This window comes from Ascaphus truei, chromosome 5, assembly GCF_040206685.1.
Source record: "Ascaphus truei isolate aAscTru1 chromosome 5, aAscTru1.hap1, whole genome shotgun sequence".
In the NCBI taxonomy this organism is placed as follows: Eukaryota; Metazoa; Chordata; class Amphibia; order Anura; family Ascaphidae; genus Ascaphus; species Ascaphus truei.
The window spans coordinates 70883767-70904033 of NC_134487.1; the positions used below are offsets into that span (position 1 = coordinate 70883767).

Below are 20267 nucleotides of genomic sequence, written 5' to 3' on the forward strand. Positions count from 1 at the left end.
TTTAATGAAGTACCATTCAGAGAGTAAATGGGGTCATATAATAGTGTGGTTGCACCTTGTGTTCATGTACTGATAGCTGTTAAGGGTGCAGTGATGAACCAACAGAGCTCCTTTCTCCCTGGTAATAAATTCATGCTATTAATATTTATCAAATGTGTGGGCCGTCTCAACTGAGACATTGCACGTGAGATCATAAATCTCTACTATTATATCAATTTTGAAGCTCTTTTCTGTGCAGTGTATACATTTCAGATTTTTTTTGTATTGAATATTTTTTTTTTTTTTTAAGTTCTACAATTCAGTTCACCACTTCAAATATCTAGTTCCAGTGGGAACTTTAAACCGTGGTTTCATTTTAAATCGTTCATCTAAGATTCTGTATTAATTGCTCACCATCAAACACAATTAGCAATTCTTTCATGTGTGGTTTATGTAATGTAATACTTCAATTACATTATTCATTCAGGTTCTGTTTTAGATTATAGGCTGAAAATTCTTTATTAGTGTAGATGTAACCATGCTGCTGGAGTTTTAAAAAATTCACTGATTGAATAATTAATTGGAAAAGAACAAGCTGCAGATTCCTGATGGCTTTATGAGACAATTATTCCATCTTCTGATTATCTACATTGTACTATAGGAAGCTATGAGAAAACCAATCTCATTCAAATGAAGCATTACGGTTTATCAAAGAAAAGAAACGCTTCACCAAGCTGTGTTTCTACTCAGATTACGGCGGGTTAATATGGTACCTTTTGTTTTAATACTGAGCTACACTGGCTTGATAAATATGAAAATATCAAGAAATACCCATTCTTTAAACACAGATTTATTGATCAAAGAATGTAAACAAATCTAGATGTACATCAGTCTATAATAAAATCAGTAATAAGAATACTAACATAATTAGATAAAAGTCGCCATTTCTAAATAATTATTTTGTGCAATTGCGCATTTTTACTTTAAGGTAGGAAACAAAGCTATAGTTTGATCTTGCAACGATGAAATACGTTATAGGAAAATATGGCTGTTTTTCGGACATTATCATTGCCTGAAAGAAAGTTCTTCCACTGGTTACATTTAGTTAAGAAGACATAAGACATATTTGTCTTTCTAAAACTAGTAAAAGCACTAGCACGCTGTCACAGGCAACTTTGTACAGGGAGCAGATAAGTCCTGAAGTTTCTGCCTAGTAGATAAGGCCAAATTTTACAAAAGATACTGCCCTATGTGAATGGTGCATAAGATCTCTTCTGCCACTGGTAGGTATCGTATAGAATAGCACCACTTAGTAAATGTGGCCCGCTGACTACAAAATGAAACTGTACCATCTTATATATTACACATATAAAATGTTCACATTGATTATCTGCAGATAGACCTGAAAAAAAAAAGAGTAACCATTTTCCAACTCTTGTGAAAGGTTGTAAATGATCTCCCTGTACTGTCTCGCTAATTCTGTAAAGCGCTGCTTATGTTGGTGGTGCTATATAAACATATCTATACGTGACATACATAATTACTTTCGACTGCATAACATTAAAACCAATTACACACCATTCAATACATTTTCTAAACATATTTTCTAAACATTGAATACTCCGAAGAAAATGTTGATTCTAAGTGTTTTCCAATATGTTAGTTTAAGGTTGTTCCAAGTAGATATTGTACTGGAATCAGTGAAACTATCACGTAAATATATTTTCTGGCTTCCCTCTCAAGGCAGTGCTTTGTGCACTTATAGGTGTAGTCTGTTTAGTGTCACCCACAGTGTAGATTTGATAGATTTTGTTAAAGATAGCATTACATCGAAAGAAACATACAATTTGACAAGCTATTGCATTTTACTTCCATTTTATTGCAATATTTTTCATCACACTCATTGTTTTCAAACTGTCGCAAAATTGTTCATTTTCTTAGTCGGTTACATTTGTAGGCCTATTTACTGTTTATAAAGCAATATGCACTTACAGGTTTTGGAGATGGCTTGGGCTCTGAGGGTCGCATGTGCAAGTGGGTCATCATTGCTTGAAGACGCTCACGTTCTTTAGAAAGCTGTTAAGAAAGAATAAAATCAGAAGCATTTTAGAAATGACTTATATAGCTATTTTATTGCAGTAATACAGGTCCATCTTATCATTGAGCTTGTCTCCATGTAATGATTCTAGCACATAAAATTTAGCGTTCCAGGAAATCTATGAAGTAATGTAACTCTGGTTACCAAATAGAAGAAAAAAGGGAAATAAAAACATGTATACCTCTATGCCTTATGTGGAAAAAGGTCAAAGAAAACAAATAACACTTCATCTTTTTGTCAATAATAGAATTGAGGTCACTGTTGCCTCGATAGTAGCAAGTTACTAAGGTCATAAATTATAAGGTCCTTAGTGTCTCTTTTATGTCCTGTGGACACAGTTAGCAGTGGACTAGTGCCAACGACTGTGAAGAGGTGAAGGGTCCTCAAAGCAAACTGACGGCCAGGATTGTCTTCACATTTCATCCTTTTCCACCGAGGTCCAGTTAGTGCCCTCTGCAATCTGCCATCATCAATCTAATTCAATAGAGTGACAAGGACCAGGCAGTGTGAAATGCTAAACTCTGCCACTGAGACGGCATCTACACTGTACTGAGTCTCATTACAACTGATGGACTTTACTTTGCTACCAGTCAGACACAGCAAAAAATAGAATAATTGGTCACCCTTCAAGCATAATCATCAATGGGGCTGTTACTGCATATTCTATTTTTCATGAATGGTAAACAGATACCTGGACTAAGGTCATTTCCTGTTGACAAGATTGATTCATTATTAAAACATGCATTCAAAGTTGTAATCCATACCGGACACATACACTAAATGGCAGTAAATCATGCCAATTACAGTAAGAAGTATTTTCACTTGATTACCACCAATAAAGCAAATTGTTTGCAGGAAAAACTGCACACTTGAGAAATTTATTAGGATAGGCTTATATATGTATTATGATATTTCTGATATCCAATATATTGTAAATACAAATACACAATAAAGTATGTCATCTAAATTTAGCATAGATTGAACCTGATGCACATATGTCTTTTTTCAACCTCATCTATTATGTAACTACATAACAAAGTAAAAAAAGGTTGATCACACCCAGATGTAGCTAGAGCATAGCGTTTCTGACTTGTATTTAAAAAGATGATCAAAACACAGCACTATCATACATTACCACACGGTGTAGGAAGTAATATACAGCAAGGTAGAGAACAGAAACAAAATAAAAAAAATAAATCCACAACGTTTCAGGATAAGATCCCTTCAACAAATGGAAATACGCAAATGTATTGATAATAATTCAAATTCACTTGAAATAGCATGTTGTGCTTAACTCCTTCCCTTTCTTCAATCACAAAAACAGATCTTGTCATCTTGCAAACTAAATAAGTAAACAATAGTAGTACTGAATATATTACAAAATATATTGTGGGTATTTGCCGCATAGTTCTGATTTCCAACGTTTCTGAATGATGACATCATCCAAAAGGGCATCATCCATGGAGAAAAAAAGAGACAATTTTGGAGGATGCCATCATTCAGAGACTTTGCAAATTACAATTACTGTGAAAACGGTGGCATATTGCCATCTGATGAAAGGGTGTTTATCCTGAAATGTTATGAAATTACTTCATATATTGTTTCTTGTCTCTAGCTGGCTGCATATACTTTCCACACTGGTGCGGTAATGTACACTATGACAGTGCTGCTTTTTTTAATCATCTTTTTAAATACAAGTCATAAACGCTATGTTTTAGTTACCTAGATCTGGCTGTGCACAACCTTTTTCTTTTTGGATTTTTCTAGGGTGCAAGGGACTGGGTACACCTAGCATCTAGAGCACCTTACAACATTTGTTTTGGGTATACCCTGTATGTCAGAGCTCTTCAACTGGCGGCCTGTGGGCTCTTGAGACTCTCAACTCCTGCTAATTTCATACTTGTTGCTTAGGCAGCCAAGTGCTGTTTCTCACTCTGAAATTCACTTGTAAGTTAAGTCAATGGATATATATATACACAGTGGTTGACAAATCACCAAAAAATCTACTCGCCACACAAAAAAATCTACTCGCCACCTAGTACTAAACGTGTGCTGCTTGGGCCAATATTTACTCGTCCAGGGGTTAAATCCACTCGCCCGGGGCGAGCAAATGTATAGGTTTGTCGAACACTGTATATATATATATATATATATATATATATATATATATATAGTACAGAATGGTGAAATTTTTTAAATATAATATGTTTTAAGTATTTAAATGTAGCTAAAGTTATATTACAATACGTTTGTGGTCCTTCCAGCCCTAAATGTTTTCTGATCTGGCCCCTCAGGTGAACTAGTTGAAGAGATCTGCTATATATAATTGTTGGAGAGCACACCCCACCATTTTAGGCTTTTTAGCACTTTTTTTGATAACCCCAAGATACGGTACAGTACAGTTCCGGGAACAAAAGAAAAATGCATTATAACAACATTGACAACCCCCCTTCCCAAAAAAACAATGGGTGTTTCAAGTAGGAACAATACCGTAATATATGACAAGGCAATACAGAATGATCGGTCTGAAAGGAGGCAGTTGGGGTATAGTGAAAAGATGTATAAAAAGGGTAGAAGAACCATGAAATAATAAGAAGATTTTTTGTAAAGGAATTTGATTGAGGTGGGGGTAGCTAAGGCAAAGTGGGAAGAAAGTGAGATGATTGTAACTACTGTGTTGGAGAGATGAAGGGAAGGAGGTGGAAAACAAGATAACAGCGGTGGAAAAGGAGGAGAATTGTAAAGTAGGGCGAGTTTCTTAGCTATTTTGTGTAGAATGAAATGAAACAACTGTGTAAGAGTGTGAATGTGAGGAGAGAAGGACTGGTACAGCTGCAATATTAACTCACAACGACTTTCCCACTTACTCTTTAATTTGTCTAAAAGCAAATGTAATATTTAACTGATGTTTTAAGTACTCAGGGTGTTATAAAACAGAAACACTAATTTACCCATAATTTATCTGACTTGATACAACTGATGGGGGTAAACTGAAGAGACATTATATACTTTATAATAAATTTGAGCATGTGCTTTGTGTGCCACATTTTATATTGCTGTTTTTAATAAACAATCACAATTTACTTATGCATGTTGGATAGCACAGATTTTGAAGCCCTTTTAAATGTTGTTACTTATTCCTATAAATAAAAATATTGAGGAAAGATCATGGGGGTGGAGGGGGTATGTCTTGGACAGGGGTTGCCAACTCCAGTTCTCAAGAGCTACCAGCAGGTCAGGGTTTCAGGATATTTGCCCTTCAGCACAGGTGGCTCAACCAGTGGCCCAGTCTTTGACTGACTGGGATATCCTGAAAACCTGACCTGTTGGTGGCTCTTGAGGACTGGAGTTGGCCACCCCTGGTGTAAGGATAAATGATCTCTAAATAACTTTAGCTTTAAATAACTTTTTGCTCTGTAAATATATCTTTCTCTCTGAGAAAAGTAAATAAAGTGAAAACAAATATTTGCACAATTTGTTGCATAGAAGTTTTGTTGATAAATATGCAATAAATAACTACCATTTTTATCGACACTATAAGACCACTATAATCATTTGAATAAAGCAAGCTAAAATGTTATGCTATTGCATTCAGTTTTTAAAAAACCACAACATGGACAAGAACATTGAAACAAATCTTCCTTTAAGGTGCTAATGACCAACCTGAATTTCCAACTGTTGAACCACTTGCATTTGGACTCGACATTGAGCAGTGCTTCTGTCATCCAATGCGTGTTCATTATTAAGGTGCCTGATCAAGAAAGAAAACATTAGAAAAGGTATGATGTCGTTGATTGCAAGAGGCAAAACAAAAAATGCACATTTTCCTGTGGAAATGGTGTTTAATCCAGTAGGGAGCTATGAGGATCCTTTAACAGCTTCTCTGATAGCTTAGACCAGCGGTGCGCAAACTGGGGGGCGCCACCCCTCCCCCCTGAGATTGTCTGCGGGGTGTGCGGGGTTTACAGAAGCCCCGCACGCTCCCCGAAAGCACTTAAATGAAGTGGCCTCTGGAAACTGCACTCACCTTGCTCTTGGAGACGCGTCGCCATGGCAACGCGGTGGAGGTCATGTGCCATCATGTTGCCACGGCAATGTGATGTCATGATGCCGAAGCCAAGGTAAGAGGGGGGGGGGTCGCGCAGAGAGGGGAAGAGCCGGCAGGGGGGCACATTGAAAAAAGATTGCGCTCCCCTGGCTTAGACACTAAGGCCCATATTCAATATGCTGTGAAGCAGCTTCTCAGTGCTGGGAATAACATCTTCTCCAATACGGGGAAGTGGCTTCACAGCATGTTGAATTATGAATTAAATGAAAGTTGAAAATGAAAGTATAAGTGGCTGAGAAAAGTTACATTCACCAGGAGAGAACAATTTCTCTCTGTGCGTCAGATACAATATGGAGTAGGAGAGAAAGAAAACCGGAGCACCAAATCCAAACCTGGCAATGCCAGAAAAAAGTTCAAGGATGCGTTCCCATAAATAAAAGCTTATTTTAATGGATCAGAAACCAAAAACAACCACACCAACACGTTTCAGACTATCTCTAGTCCTTTATCAGGGTGAAAATTTACTGGTCACCGGAAGGTGCTTTGCTATAATTATATCCTTACTGCTTTGCCTTGTGGTATTATAGTGTACCAGTACGCATCTTTTGGAATCATCAAATATATGCCATCATTGGGTTAATTCCATTCTATAAGACTTTATTTACATCCAGTCATGCTGTTTTATTTTGAGCACCATACAACGTTTTTTTCTTTCGTCAGATACAATACAAAGTAATATTGGCCATTAAAAATAAAAATGTTAAATAGTATCAAGGGGCAAAACAGACCATTCACTTGTGCTTCATTCGTAAATAGATTATTGCACCTCTACTGTTAACCCACTCAATCCTGGAGGAGGCTACATGTCTATTGATGTGGTGCCCCTCCCACTCTGCCATGGGAGTTTAAAAATGGAAAAAGTTGCTATGGAAGAAAGCGCATCGGTTCATTACAAGTTTAACCATTTCACTGTCACATGTTTCTTTGAACTCCTGATTTTTCTGATTCATCAGCACGTACTGTACATCTTCCACCTTAAACAGCCCTAAAGCAAGATAAGTGATTTGTTTCAGTTATATATCTGAATAGTCAAGACTGAAAACTCATCCAACACAGCCGCCCAAATCACAGCTTGTAAGATAACTATGTGATGACTACATAAAAGCATTTGTTTATCTGCAAATCAAAAGCACAATGTCTTTAAGATGTTTGGTAAAAACCTTATTCTATTTTCGTAAAAGAGAAAAATGATCTTCTGAGATTTGAAGTTCTAAACTAATGCAAGCATTGTTTTATTAATAAAATGCAGGTAGGGTCTGTAATATATTATTTGTCTAAATACGTTGCAGGTTTTTCTAGCTCCAGGAATGTTTAACATATTTTTCCTATCATTTTTAAATGCAAATTTGAATAAAAATTAGAATCCTAAAGCACAAAAATGTGTGAGTCTTAAACATAAGGATATTACCGCTGATTACAGAAGAGTCTTTTGCATATATTGTGTCCTGCTTACTTTATAATCACTGCTCCTAATGCATGCTGCACTGCATTTGAAAATATGAATTAATACGCATTGCTCTGGTAATATATATCCCAACACACGAGCAATAAAGATACTAATGCTCACTTACAGACTAAACGCTGTAAAGGTGCAGAAAGGGCTAAATGTGTTATTTTTCTGCAAAAGGTAATATCACACTACCTTACATATAATATAGATGGCTAGTTATATAAACTCCTAATTGCAAAAAAATTATATAAAAAACAAAGGAAATGATAGTGGTCTGTCTGTACAAAGGTGGGTTAAAATGTGTTTACATTTCAGTGATACACTCTTGTCATATATTTGGAGAACAAAAAATTGTTTGCATTTCATTGCTCAAGTCTTCATATTCAATTTATCTATGCTGCTTTCATTAGAATAGAGAGACTGTAGAGTACAATAATAGTCAGTGAGGTTTTGTCTTGATTGAATTTTTCAGAGGAACACAAAAGAACCTTGCCATTAAAATAGTCCTTTATTCTCCTGCATGAAGGCGAAAGGTTTTTAAAGTGTTGTGATGTTCAGTAATGAGCCTCTATCTAAATTATCATTGGTGACAAACTCACAAAGCACTTTTCGAGGACACATAGTTATGAAATGCCAGAGCTGCCACTTTCTTTCCTGTAATTATAGGCTAGCTTGCAGCCCTTCAATGATCATTTATAGAACAGCCTCCAGTGGATTACCGAGAACTTGAAAAACACATACATACCTCTGCCACATCTCCCTTCTCTGTTCCTTGCTATTGTTTACCAGCGATATACAAAATAATAGAGCCTATTCATCCCCATACTTAATTGAAATGCAGGAAGACTAAATAAATAGGTTCCATATTAACATGAAATTATGAATTTATATACATAAAGCTATTTCATGTCCAAATTATTCTCTTTTATGTCTTTATCTTTGTCTCAGGTACCACATATTGCAGTTAAAAATTCTCTATGATTTATAAATCAAGAAAAAGATAATATTGAAAAATGAGAATTTCTGAATTTTCTAAGTCAGTGCCTAATTGCTGTTTCAAAATGCATATGCAGAGGGACATTTCATTAATCATTTAATCATGTACCTCGCAGGAAGTTGGAACTAATGTTGCAAATACCCTTTTCATATGAATGCTCCATAATGCTATCTTATGCATTTGATATATTGCATATGTCATGAATTATAGCTGCTTCAAAAAGACTAAATGGGTTGTTATCCCTCAAGAAGGCTTATTACAAAACCTTGATCAATTTCTTTACTTATTGCTGGTTCTATTTCACAGCTTCCCACAAGCCACCAATAATACCCTTTGTAATGGCAAAGGTCTGTAAATTACCCATGCAATCACTAACACCATTTCACAGACCTGTTCTACTTCTGCTGGTCTGCTAACAAGACGTTTACACACAAATTACTGAATGTCTATGAAATATTTAAATGCATTCTACTCTACTATGCATTAATAAGAGCAGAGCAAGCTATGGAATTCTGGTTAGCTCCACTCTCTAATGTCCCCTAATGAGCCTCTTACTGTGACTGCAGTTCAAACAGAAAGGTGAAGGAAAAATGTAGAGGGTGCCTTCAGAAAGGCAGCAAGAACAAACATTGTGTGAGCCAGTTCTAATTTATGGGTCACTTTATAGGTATATTGATTTTTGTTTTCAAAATGGAATAAATGATGTGGTTGACTGGCAAGCTTTAAAAACTGCATGAGACTGGCCTGGGTCTTAGTCTCGTGTACACAGTGTGTAAATGTTGAGCATTTTCGTACAGCAGATTATTATTAAAAAATAAAATAAAATTAATACAAACAGATAAGATAAGAGCTTCTGAAGAGTATATTTCCTTATTTTTATATAGTTTATTTGCCATCTTGGCATGTATTACACAAATAGATTCAATTTTGATCGCACAATTTCAAAAATCACTTAGTATTACAACAACTTAAACAAGTTCGGCACGATATGCTGGTAAAAGGGAGATTTAACACATAGTTTTTTTTATGGTTAATGATTTAGAAACAGCATGTACAGTTCTGCAGAATAATAATGTATGTTGCAGGCAGTTGTTGAGCACTGAAGGGATTAGACTTTGAAAGAAGTTAAAATGCAATATGTTCGCAGTTAATTCTAATTTAGTTGATTAGGTTATATACTGACTGTAACTACTGTAAATCATGTTGTATTATCTTCAAAACTATAGTATTAACTAGACAGTTTTACCTTCAATGGTTGATGGTCCTATAACAAACTGCAAGCTCTAAAACATGTTTGCTTAAGTTTGCTTCTTGCTAATAACAATGGAATAATAGATAACATGTGCCAATGCTGATTCGCTCTCCTGATTTTACTAACTTTTGCAACATGTGCTATACCATTATTGTATATTGTTCCACTGAGAACCATTTGCAATCTCCAGAAGTATTATCTGTCTTTAAAAATATGCAACATTAAAGGACTAAATGCAACATTTTCGTTAAAAAAAAAAAAAATACATTGCGTTACTCGTTGTTTGCAAATGATTAAATAAAAACACCATAAAGTCCACTTACTGATCAAATTTATTTCAAGCTGATAAATTGATGGGCTTCCTTACAAAAATTGGCATCACTTTTGTTTTGTTTTCCCAAAAATAGGTGCTAAGAAGCACACGTGCTGTAGGTAATCGGAATCAGTAGATTATTTGAAATGTGCAAAGCTGCCCTACACTAACTCAGAATATAGTAGTGAATAGAACTACTGTACTAATTTAAAGGAGCAATCCAAGCGGGTGATTTTAGTTGTGAATTTATATATATAATATATTATATATATATATGTATATATATATATATATACTGTATAAACACACACACACACATACTGTAAGAGTGAAGCAGGGGTTCTCCGGAGCTGAACTCCATTCATTTCAGCTCTGAGGACCCTCTGCTTCCAGAGATACTTACCCCCGAAGTGGGTGCCGGTATCTCCTGCAAGTTTAAAGCTCCCACATCTCGTGGGCCAATAGGAAGCAGCACCGGATGACGTCACGGCTTCCTATTGGTCCGCAGAGCACGGGAGCTTGGAAACGCCGCCATTATATGATTCCTGCTAGCAGAGCAGCTGCCGTCACCCACTACGGAGGTATCTCCGGAAGCAGGTCCCTAGAGCTGAAATAAATGGGGTTCCGCTTGGGGACCCCCTGCTTCAATCCTACGTTAAAAAAGAAAAAAATCTGCAGCAAAAATTGTGCGCTTGGATTGTCACTTTAAGGGACGTGAAAAGCTTGTTTAAGTAAATAACGTCTTTACCTGCTATGCATCAAGTCAGACACGTCTTTATTCATATAGCGCCATTAATGTACATATGCTTCACAGTACACCATTTGGGAGGAATGCAGCTTGTATTGGTCAAGCACGGGTTTGTATACTAATGGTACTTCCAGGAGTGCAGGAACAAGTTTTTGGTGGTGGTATTGTACATACAAAATCAGTAACATATATAGATTACCATAATGTAAAAATGTATAAAGCCATGGTGGGCTTCAGCACCCCCCGCTCTCCTTGTTCCAGCCCCCAATGGGCACTTCTGTCATTTTCACCTGTAATTGCGCACACTGAATGAAACGAAATGCAAGCGGGGTATGTAATCTTAATGTGCGTTATGAGTATAAAGGCAAAGTAAATAAAGTGAAAGCTTATAAGCATATAAAGAGAAACATTTTGGGGCTGATTATTATTGGATTATGCTGATAAAGGCAAATCAAATAGCTTTCGTGCACAGTTTACCATTCGATAGTAGATCAAGGATTTAGCAAAAATAAATAAATATATATACATAAATAAAAACGGGCGGAAATCTCTAACAAGGGTATAGCTGACAATCCCATGTCTGAAACAGAACAGGATTTCAAAATATTCAGCACCATATTTATTTATGTACTTATTTATTTTCTTATTCACTCATTCATTTTCAACTAATGCCTTTATTTAAAAAAATTTAATATCATAGCTTTTGCTCCTATCGGATTGCAAATTGAAATGCTCATGTGAACAGATTAAGGGGCCTATTCTAGTAGCTGCAAAGTGTGACAAACCGTTTCCAAACTGTCCTTTAGAAGGATTAGCATGCTTTGCTATTCTGTAAGCCCTTATCGCATGTCCAAAGCGCGTCTAAGCGTTTTTTTTAGAAGCGGTTTCACTCTTGCTCTGCCAATCCGATCAGTTTGTTAAAAAAGCCTCAAACTCAAATTTTTGGCCAACAACTGCTACTCGAAACGTGCATTTTTTAACACCACCTAAAGGGTGGTGAGATTGGTATTTATTGCAAATTACATCCAGAGCCTGATATGTGGGTTTGGCTGAGAGAGCAAGACCCATAAGTAAAACTAGGGATGAAGTTAGCACACCTCTGGTCATTCCACTTCTAAAGCAAGACAGTACCAGAAGACCATGCAGTCTGTGAAATGTATGTTTCCTACTGTTATTTTAAACACTGGCTAATAAGATGAAGATCTGTTTGATAGCTTTATTTATTAATTTAATTTTGGAAATTCAAATACCATTAAAATAATTGCATAACTATGGTTCCTTTAGCCGTATAATGTTTTTGCATTATTAATTTTTTCGTATAAACATAATACTTCACTAACACAAACAAAAAGTTTAATATGGTTAATTACTAAGAGCCATTTACTTTAAAAGTTATTCTTCGCTTCACACTAACAGGCCCATGCACTAAAGGTTCCTAAAAATAGTCGCCAGGCCATTTAAATCACCATTTTTGTTAGCGTTGCTATCACGGTATTCAGAAAGCCTCGATTACCTTTGATAGCAAAATTCACAAAACGGGCGAGTAGCCGGCGACGTGAAGATCAACCCTCTGAAAAGGCCTTACCCGGCGAGTTCATTCTGCTGCAAAGAGAGCTGCTCAGAGAGACCGCCTCTCCCTGCACAAATCTCGTCCGAAATAAATGTTTTTTTAATTAAAATGTTATCACTAGTGTAGATGAGCAGGGGGTCTCCGGAGCAGAACCGCGTTGATTTCAGGTCCGGGAACCCCCTGTTTCCCGAGATACAGGCCCCGTTACAGAGTGCAGGTATCTCCTATGCATTGAAATATCCCGGTCACGTGACGCAGGACATTTACATGCATAGGAGATACCAGCACCCCATAACAGGACCTGTATCTCGGGAAGCAGGGGGTCCCCGGACCTCAAATCAACAAGGTTCTGCTCCTCAGACCCCCTGCTCACATACACTAGTAATAACATTTAAATTAAAGCAGCTTCATTTCCTTAGCGGATAGCCGCTAAGGCAATACAGTTTTTAAATACATTCAATGTTTTTCTTACTTTTAGAAGCGTTGTCCCTCCGAATCCTGGCGAATCAGAAAGCTCTCGTACAGCAAAGGCCTCAAACTCAATCCGATGCCATCCACCATGAAGATCCTGATCAGGTATTCCAAATCTTCTTTCTTTTATCTTCAATCACCTTAGTCTATCTTCTTCTGTCATTATTTCTTTCTTTTCTTTATCTTCTTTCTTCATCTGTTAATCCAAAAACCCAATGGTAGATCCACAACAGGATGTTGTCTCGTCGGCTTCTTGATGTAATATGAGGCATTAAAGCCTTAAATATGGCTCCAATCTGATTGGACGCTGTTTCATGTGCCCGCCTCTTTTTTTTTTTTTTAAGGATGTGACATCATCTCCAAGGGAGGTACGTCACATCTTTCAAACCACATGGCTGTATCACATGGTATTACAGCCAATGGGATTGAAGACAATCCCATTGGTTAGTGTACCATGTGATAGGTTACCTGAGTTCAAAAGGATGTGATGTCACTTTAAAGGATGACGTCACATCCTTAAAAAAAAAAAAAAAAGAGGTGGCACATGATACATCGTCCAATCAGACTGAAGCTGTACCACCTGACCGAAAAATGTGACGTCATAGGCCATATTTAAGGCCTTGACGCCTCATTTTACATTAAGAAGCCGACAAGACAACATCGTGTTGTGGATCTACCATTGGGTTTTTGGATTAACAGATGAAGAAAGAAGATAAAGAAAAGAAAGAAATACAGTAATGGCAGAAAAAGATCGAAAAGATGATTGAAGATAAAAGAAAGAAGATTTGGGGTACCTGATCTGGATCTTCAGGTGGATGACACTGGATTGAATTTGAGGCCTTCGCTGTACGAGAGCTTCCTGTTTCACCCGGATTCGGAGGGACAGTGCTTCTAAAAGTAAGAAAAATATTGAATATATGTAAAAAAAAAATTACAGGTTTTTTGATTGTATTTTTTTTTTTTTTAATGTTTTTCATTGTGCATTGACTGGTAATGTATTAATCTGTGTCCTTTTAGGGTACAGATTAATAGAGTAATAGTCAATGTATTTTTAGGCAAATACTTGTTTTTTTAGAGTGTTATTTTTTCTATTTACCTTGATTGTTTGTATTAAAATCTTTGTAATTTGGAAGGCTTGTTTTTAATAATTGTTTCAAATGGTTAGAGTTTTAAATTAATGATTTGTTTTGTTGGATCCTGCTTTGAATTGATGTGTTGGATAGTGGCTTTATTTATTAATTGCTTTGTTGGGTACTGGTTAAAATTAATTAACTGTTTTGTTGGTTAGGGGTTTTATTTAATTGGTTGGCTTGTGGTTGTATTTATTTAATTTGTTGGCTACTGTTTTTATTTATTGAATGGTGGTGTTTAGCTGATTGTGTATATGTTTTAATAATGTGTATTTTGGGCATTCATGTATTTGTTTTAGGGTTACCATTGACTGCTATAGTGGCTTATCATGCCCATATTATATGGGTATGATGTACCACTATCCCAATCAATAGGTACAGGGTGGGTATAGTGGGCCCGGGGTGGGTGCATAGGCCTCCCGGGTGGCGAGCGGGGGACGGGGTTTAACCCCTCAATTACTGTAGTGGTTATTAACCGCTAAGGTGATTAAGGGGTTAGGGGCCATTAGATTATTTTATTTCATGTATTTCTGGCAACGGAAGACATGGCCCTGCAGTATGGTTAGTTTGCACATTACTGTACTGAATGTGTTTGTTGGGGGGGGGGTGTAGTTGTTGAAATGTAGGCCACATTTGTTTTTTTTATAACAGCATTGGTACCGCAGGCCAGCGGGGACCCACGGGGACCACCCGAGGACCCCAGACACCCATAGGGAAGACCTGGGGACCCCCGCCAGCCTCTGGGATCAATCCTGTGAAAATAAATAAATAATGGTTTTATGTGGGGGTACAGGGGTGGGTTGTGTATTGACGGTTATTACATTTTTTTAATGATTATCGTGGGTAGCAGGGGTGGGTTAAGGGGGTATTTTGCCCTTGGCAGGTAGCAGGAAGGTTTAACCCCTTCATTGCCTTAGCGGTTAGTTGCGAAGGTAATGAAGTTGATTGTAAATGCATTTTTATTGCATGGGATTCATGCCAAGGGTCTCTGGTGCTGATATTAATGGATATCAGCTCCGCAGACCCCCGGCATCAATCCGATGCAGGAAAAAAGATTTTTTTTCCCTAAGTCCCGCCTCGCCGCTTCTAAGCAGGTATCCAACACCCTCACGTCCAATTTTCCTGGCGTGATGATTTGGACTGAATTTCGCCATTCTAGAGCCGCGCTAGGCATCGATAACCTAACCGCTGCTACTAGAATTGCACGAGTTTATGAACCTGCCGAAAAGCGGCAAAAAGTGTCTTCTCGCCGCTCACTCGGCAATTTTTTTTTAACCAAATTTTTGGGGCCGATTCAGTCATTTATCACCCACTTATCGCCGCTTACAGAATCGGAGTAGGCATTTTGGCCGATAAGTGGCTTATGAACGCTTAGTGCATAGGCCCCTAAATCCTTTCCATTATTACCAAAGTGAAGGAAAGCTATTGGGTTTTCAATATCAATCTTCATTCTCAAATACATTTGTGCAGTCTGTTCTTTTAACAGGAGCTTGAAGGTAAGCTGTTATTTGAGCATTTCAACTTGCAATTCCCTCATAAATCAGGATTGTTTTAAAAGCTGCCACCATCAATTACACTTCTTGTTCAGGTAGCATATTTAATCACTTGACTACAGTTACCGTGCATTAAACAAAACCGTGCATATAAACAAAATGAATAATGAAATCCTGCTATCTAATTGGCTACAATTCTGGGCATTAATAGCCCAGGAAGGCTGAAATGTTAACCAATAAAAGAGCAGGCTTTCATTATTCAGTGTGTTTGCCTTGTTTCGGAATGAAAATGGGAGGTGGAGACACATCTCCCTTTGGCTGGGATTCCAGGCCTCAGCACTAGGTTCTCGTGGCAGAGCCTCAAGTAGCATTGGCGGAGCCAGTTTGCGGTCCCAGGTGCCAAAGCAGGTTCCAAAGCCAGTCCTGGCAGATGACCTCCAGGGACATGCACAGCAGGTAGTCAGCTCCCAGGAGGTCCAGCTATTACTGCTGCATGAGGCCGCGTGCCCTGTACTCTCACTGGTGGCTCTACAGCCTCTCCCACAGTTAGGGAAAGCCCACGTGTCTCGAAACAGCTGCAGCACCATAAGGGCCAAGCAGCGATGCCACCTCCAGCTCCCCATGTGGTAGGGACAGCAATCCCTCTCCAGTTGAAGTGGTCAACACTGCCTCACATATTTAGCAGCATGAGGAGGGGGTGGGTGGGTCAACAGGCTCAACTTTGGGAGTGGGAGGGCTGGATGACTTGTTCAGCAGCAGGGACGAGGGGAGATCCAGCTCAGAACATTAAGAGACATGGATCGCTGGGCCTCTGTAAGGGTTCTGGTCCAGGGATTTCCTGGAACTTGCCCTTTTGTTGCCGTTGCAGCCCTCTTGGTTCCTGGAAAACCCGGCAAACCTTTTCCTGGAATCAGTAATTGGCTGCACCTGTTTCAGGGCTTTAAATAGCAGCCAGGTACTCCTAGCCCCTGCCCAAGCATGGTAGTCTTATTCTTGTGCTCCTGTACCCTGTGTGTTTCCTGCCTTCTTCCTGCTCCCCATACCCGTGTTCATGTGTTTCTGCTCCCCGAACCTGTCTGTTCCTGGTACTCCGTACCTTGGCTCCTATGGAATCCTTGTCTGCAGCTTTTGGTCTATTCTCCCCACCTCTGCCTAGCGGGTCTGCTTTCTATCAGACGAGCATCGTTATATAACGCTCGGGTCAAACATAGACCATGCAGAGGTAGGGAGGGTTGTGTCCCTCCAGGGCCAACTCCTGGAGACTCACTTCAAGCACCTAGATACATTGTAAGAGAATCTGGACACCATTACTGCTACACTGCAGATGCTCTGCGGTCAACTCAGTGCATCAAGTCCTGCTCTTAACCCCCTTGGGATACCCTTTCTTTTTCTTGGGACCCCCTAACCTAACATCACCTTTCAGGAGCCTAGAAACACATTTCCAAGGCTCCTGCTTTAAAGTCAAGTTTACCTTTCTCTGATTTCCCTGAAGTTATTATTCTAAGACTCCTGTTTTAAAGACAAGTTCCCCTACTACTGGGTTCCCTGCAATGTTTCATATCCCTATCCTTGATTCTAAGGCTCACCTTAAAGTTCCCGACAATATTTGATTTACCTATTACTGATTCTCAGTCTCCCACTTCACAGACAAGTGTATCCCCCTCTGATACCTCTGCAGTGCTTGTGTTAACCCTTGTTGAATTAAAGGCCCCCGCTTTAAAGACAAACTTTATTTTTCTTGATTCCTCTGTAGTACCTTGTATAACTACTGCTGCTTTTCTGTCTCTTGCTTCAGAGACAAACTTACCTGTTCCTGACTCCTTTGCAGTTTCTGATGTATCCGTTTCTGATCACAAAATTTCCACATCAAAGACTATTTTTTCTTTCTCTATTTTCCCTATACCTTATTTAACTCTTGATGATCCTGGGATCACTCCAAAGATAAGTTTATATCGCACTGATGCCTGTGCAGAGCCAGATGTGCCCGTTGATGATCCTACAGTATGCTCCTGCTTTGAAGGCAAGTGCACTTCTTTCTGATTCCCCTGCAGTATCTGATGTATCCCCTGCTTTCTATGGCCCCCATTGCCTAGACCAGTTTTCTGCACACTGATTCTCTTGCAAAGCCTGATGTATCCATGGCAGATTCCAAGACTCCCACGTCAAAGACAAATTTATTGCCAACGGATTCCCTGGCATCTGTATTGATGCATTCTAATTCCCAGCTGCCCAAAGGTGATGGCCTTCTACTGACAGCCAATCCAATGGCAGAAAACAAATTTGTCACATCAACTGTCACAGATAAGTAGCTACACTATGTGTAACTGGACTTCACCTAGACAAGAGAATTGTAGCTGCGCCTTTCATTGGACCTCTGGTCTCTGCCCATACTGTCCTTTGACCAAATTTAACCTGTGGCAGAACATGTTCATGAACTTTTACATGCTGCTCAGAGTAATATAATTACTCCACTAGAACTTTTGCCTTATGATTCCAACCAACCATCTGTGCTTCTTACTTCGTACTCTGCAACAACTACAGAGAGATTTGCATCCGTCTCGCGGCCTGTACTTGTCCAAGTATTCAAACTCTCATCATGAACTGGTATCTATGTGTACACAATCGGCTGAGCAGCAAGTCTTTAACTTTGTGTTGACGATGCTTATGATGTTATCCGAGTCTTCCTTTGATGCATTCTGTATATCAAGACTTGTAGTATCACTGCTTTCTGACTCAAGGTTACTACTCGCTAAAAAACAGTCTCATATCAAAGCTGCTACCTTGAGGAGACAGTCTCATTTCAAGTCTGCCAACAGTCAGAGACGTTTCTCCAATAATTTCAGGTTGCCAAGATTTCTGATCAAGCCAAGTCCTGATTACCCAAAGGTCTCCCCTGGAACTTGCCCTTACGTGGCTGTTGCAGCCATCTTCGGTCTTGACAAACCTCTTCCTGGAGTCAGTAATTGGCTGCACCTGCTCCAGTGCTTTAAATAGCAGCCAGCTACTCCTAGCCCCTGCCCGAGCATGGTCGTCTTATCCTTGTGCTCCCGGACCCAGTGTGTTTCTTGCTCCTGCTCCCCGTACCCCTGTGTTCCTACTCCCCAGACCCCATCTGTTCCTGTGTTCCTGGTACTCCCTACCTTGTCACCTGTGGAATCCTTGTCTGCAGCTTCTGTCTATACTCCCCACCTCTGCTAAGTGGGTCTGTCTCCCAGACAGCACGAGCGACATACACAAACGTAACAGCTTCTTGCTCAGTTGTACATACAGTTTTACTTGGCGTGTTCCAGGGAGGTTACAAACACTTAAAATGTAATATTAAAAACATGTTTGCCAATAATAGTAATAATACAGTAATAATAATAATCCTCTAAGGACAGGGATTTACTACTACACTTGGCTTCACCTCAGCCCTTCAACTCCTCTACCCTGGGCTTTACTGGACAGGTAAGGCTGTGGCCTTCTGGGATCATTACTTAATTAGCAGTATTTGCATTTACTTCTTTTTACCATTAAGTTGTTTCTTAGAAACAGATAGTGGGTTGTAAGCCAGTTAACATTCTCAATGTTTATTTCCTTACATTACAAAACCAAGTTTTTTTTTGTTTTGTTTTTTAAATTTCAGTGGTCTATTACAAATGGGTATGAAAAGAATAAAATCTCTGGCGCATGAACTCAAAGACTAATGATGGTTAATAATTACTGAGCAAATTGGTATACAGAGGTACCTGAAGACAAAGCATATGAATCATGAATATAAAGTAAAATGTACACATTTATTAAAATACAGTAGGCCCTGCTTTTCGGCGTTCCGCTCATACAGCGTTTCCCAATTGTTCCCGTGTTCATTACGTTCGGCGCTTGTTACGTTTTTCCGGCAGTACCAAGAAGGGGGCCGCCATGTCTGCGCATGCGCAGAACGGGGCCGCCCAAGGTCGCGCATGCGCAGTACCGGGACTGCAAGTCTGCCCATGTGCAGAAGCCGAAAATCGACGGTTCTGTTTTCCAGCGTTTTTCACTTTGCGGCGGCACCAGGTAACGGAACCCGCCGTATGAGCGGGGCCCGTCTGTACAAAATTCAAATACAACATAAACCAGATTTATGTTATATTTTAATTTTGCATTTTAATAAATGTGTACATTTTACTTTATATTCATGATTCATATGCTTTGTCTTCAGGTACCTCTGTATACCAATTTGCTCAGTAATTATTAACCATCAATAGTCTTTGAGTTAATACACCAGAGTTTTTCTTCTTTTGTATCCATTTTAGGGGGTTATAGACCCCTATTACTCCGGCTGCAGAACTTTGTCATTAATTCACTTTCCTCACAAGGTTAGTTCCTATTTTAATAATTTTTTACACTGTTTTCATTACTGTAGATATTTCACATTGCTATAGATATTTCACATTAGCGTCCTAATTATTTCGCTTGCTCTATTACAAAGGGGGATCTCCCCAATTGTGGATTTGGTATACAGTATGTATAATAATGAGAAAAGCTTTGATTTCTTCCTCACTCATTGCCAGAGCAAAATAAAAAAAAATATAGCTTTGTCATTTTTGTAAAATAAATCTGGGATATGAAAAACAAGTTCTCTGTTATTATTATATCCAGTTCTTGTATTCTGCAGTTAAATTGCCTTTGCCCTATAT

At 38.7% G+C, this 20267-nt stretch overlaps 1 protein-coding gene across 13 annotated transcripts in view; it reads right to left on the reverse strand.

Moving 5' to 3' along the window:
* Window positions 1-20267, reverse strand: part of FOXP2 (forkhead box P2) — a 260560-nt gene that overhangs the window by 40973 nt on the left and 199320 nt on the right. For all 13 annotated transcript variants that reach the window (XM_075600002.1, XM_075600008.1, XM_075600010.1 and 10 more), the window contains 2 exons: window positions 5741-5828; window positions 1972-2055 (listed from right to left, as the gene is read on the reverse strand). In XM_075600002.1, the coding sequence (XP_075456117.1) occupies window positions 1972-2055; window positions 5741-5828 (172 nt within the window). The remainder of the gene's footprint in view (window positions 1-1971; window positions 2056-5740; window positions 5829-20267) is intronic.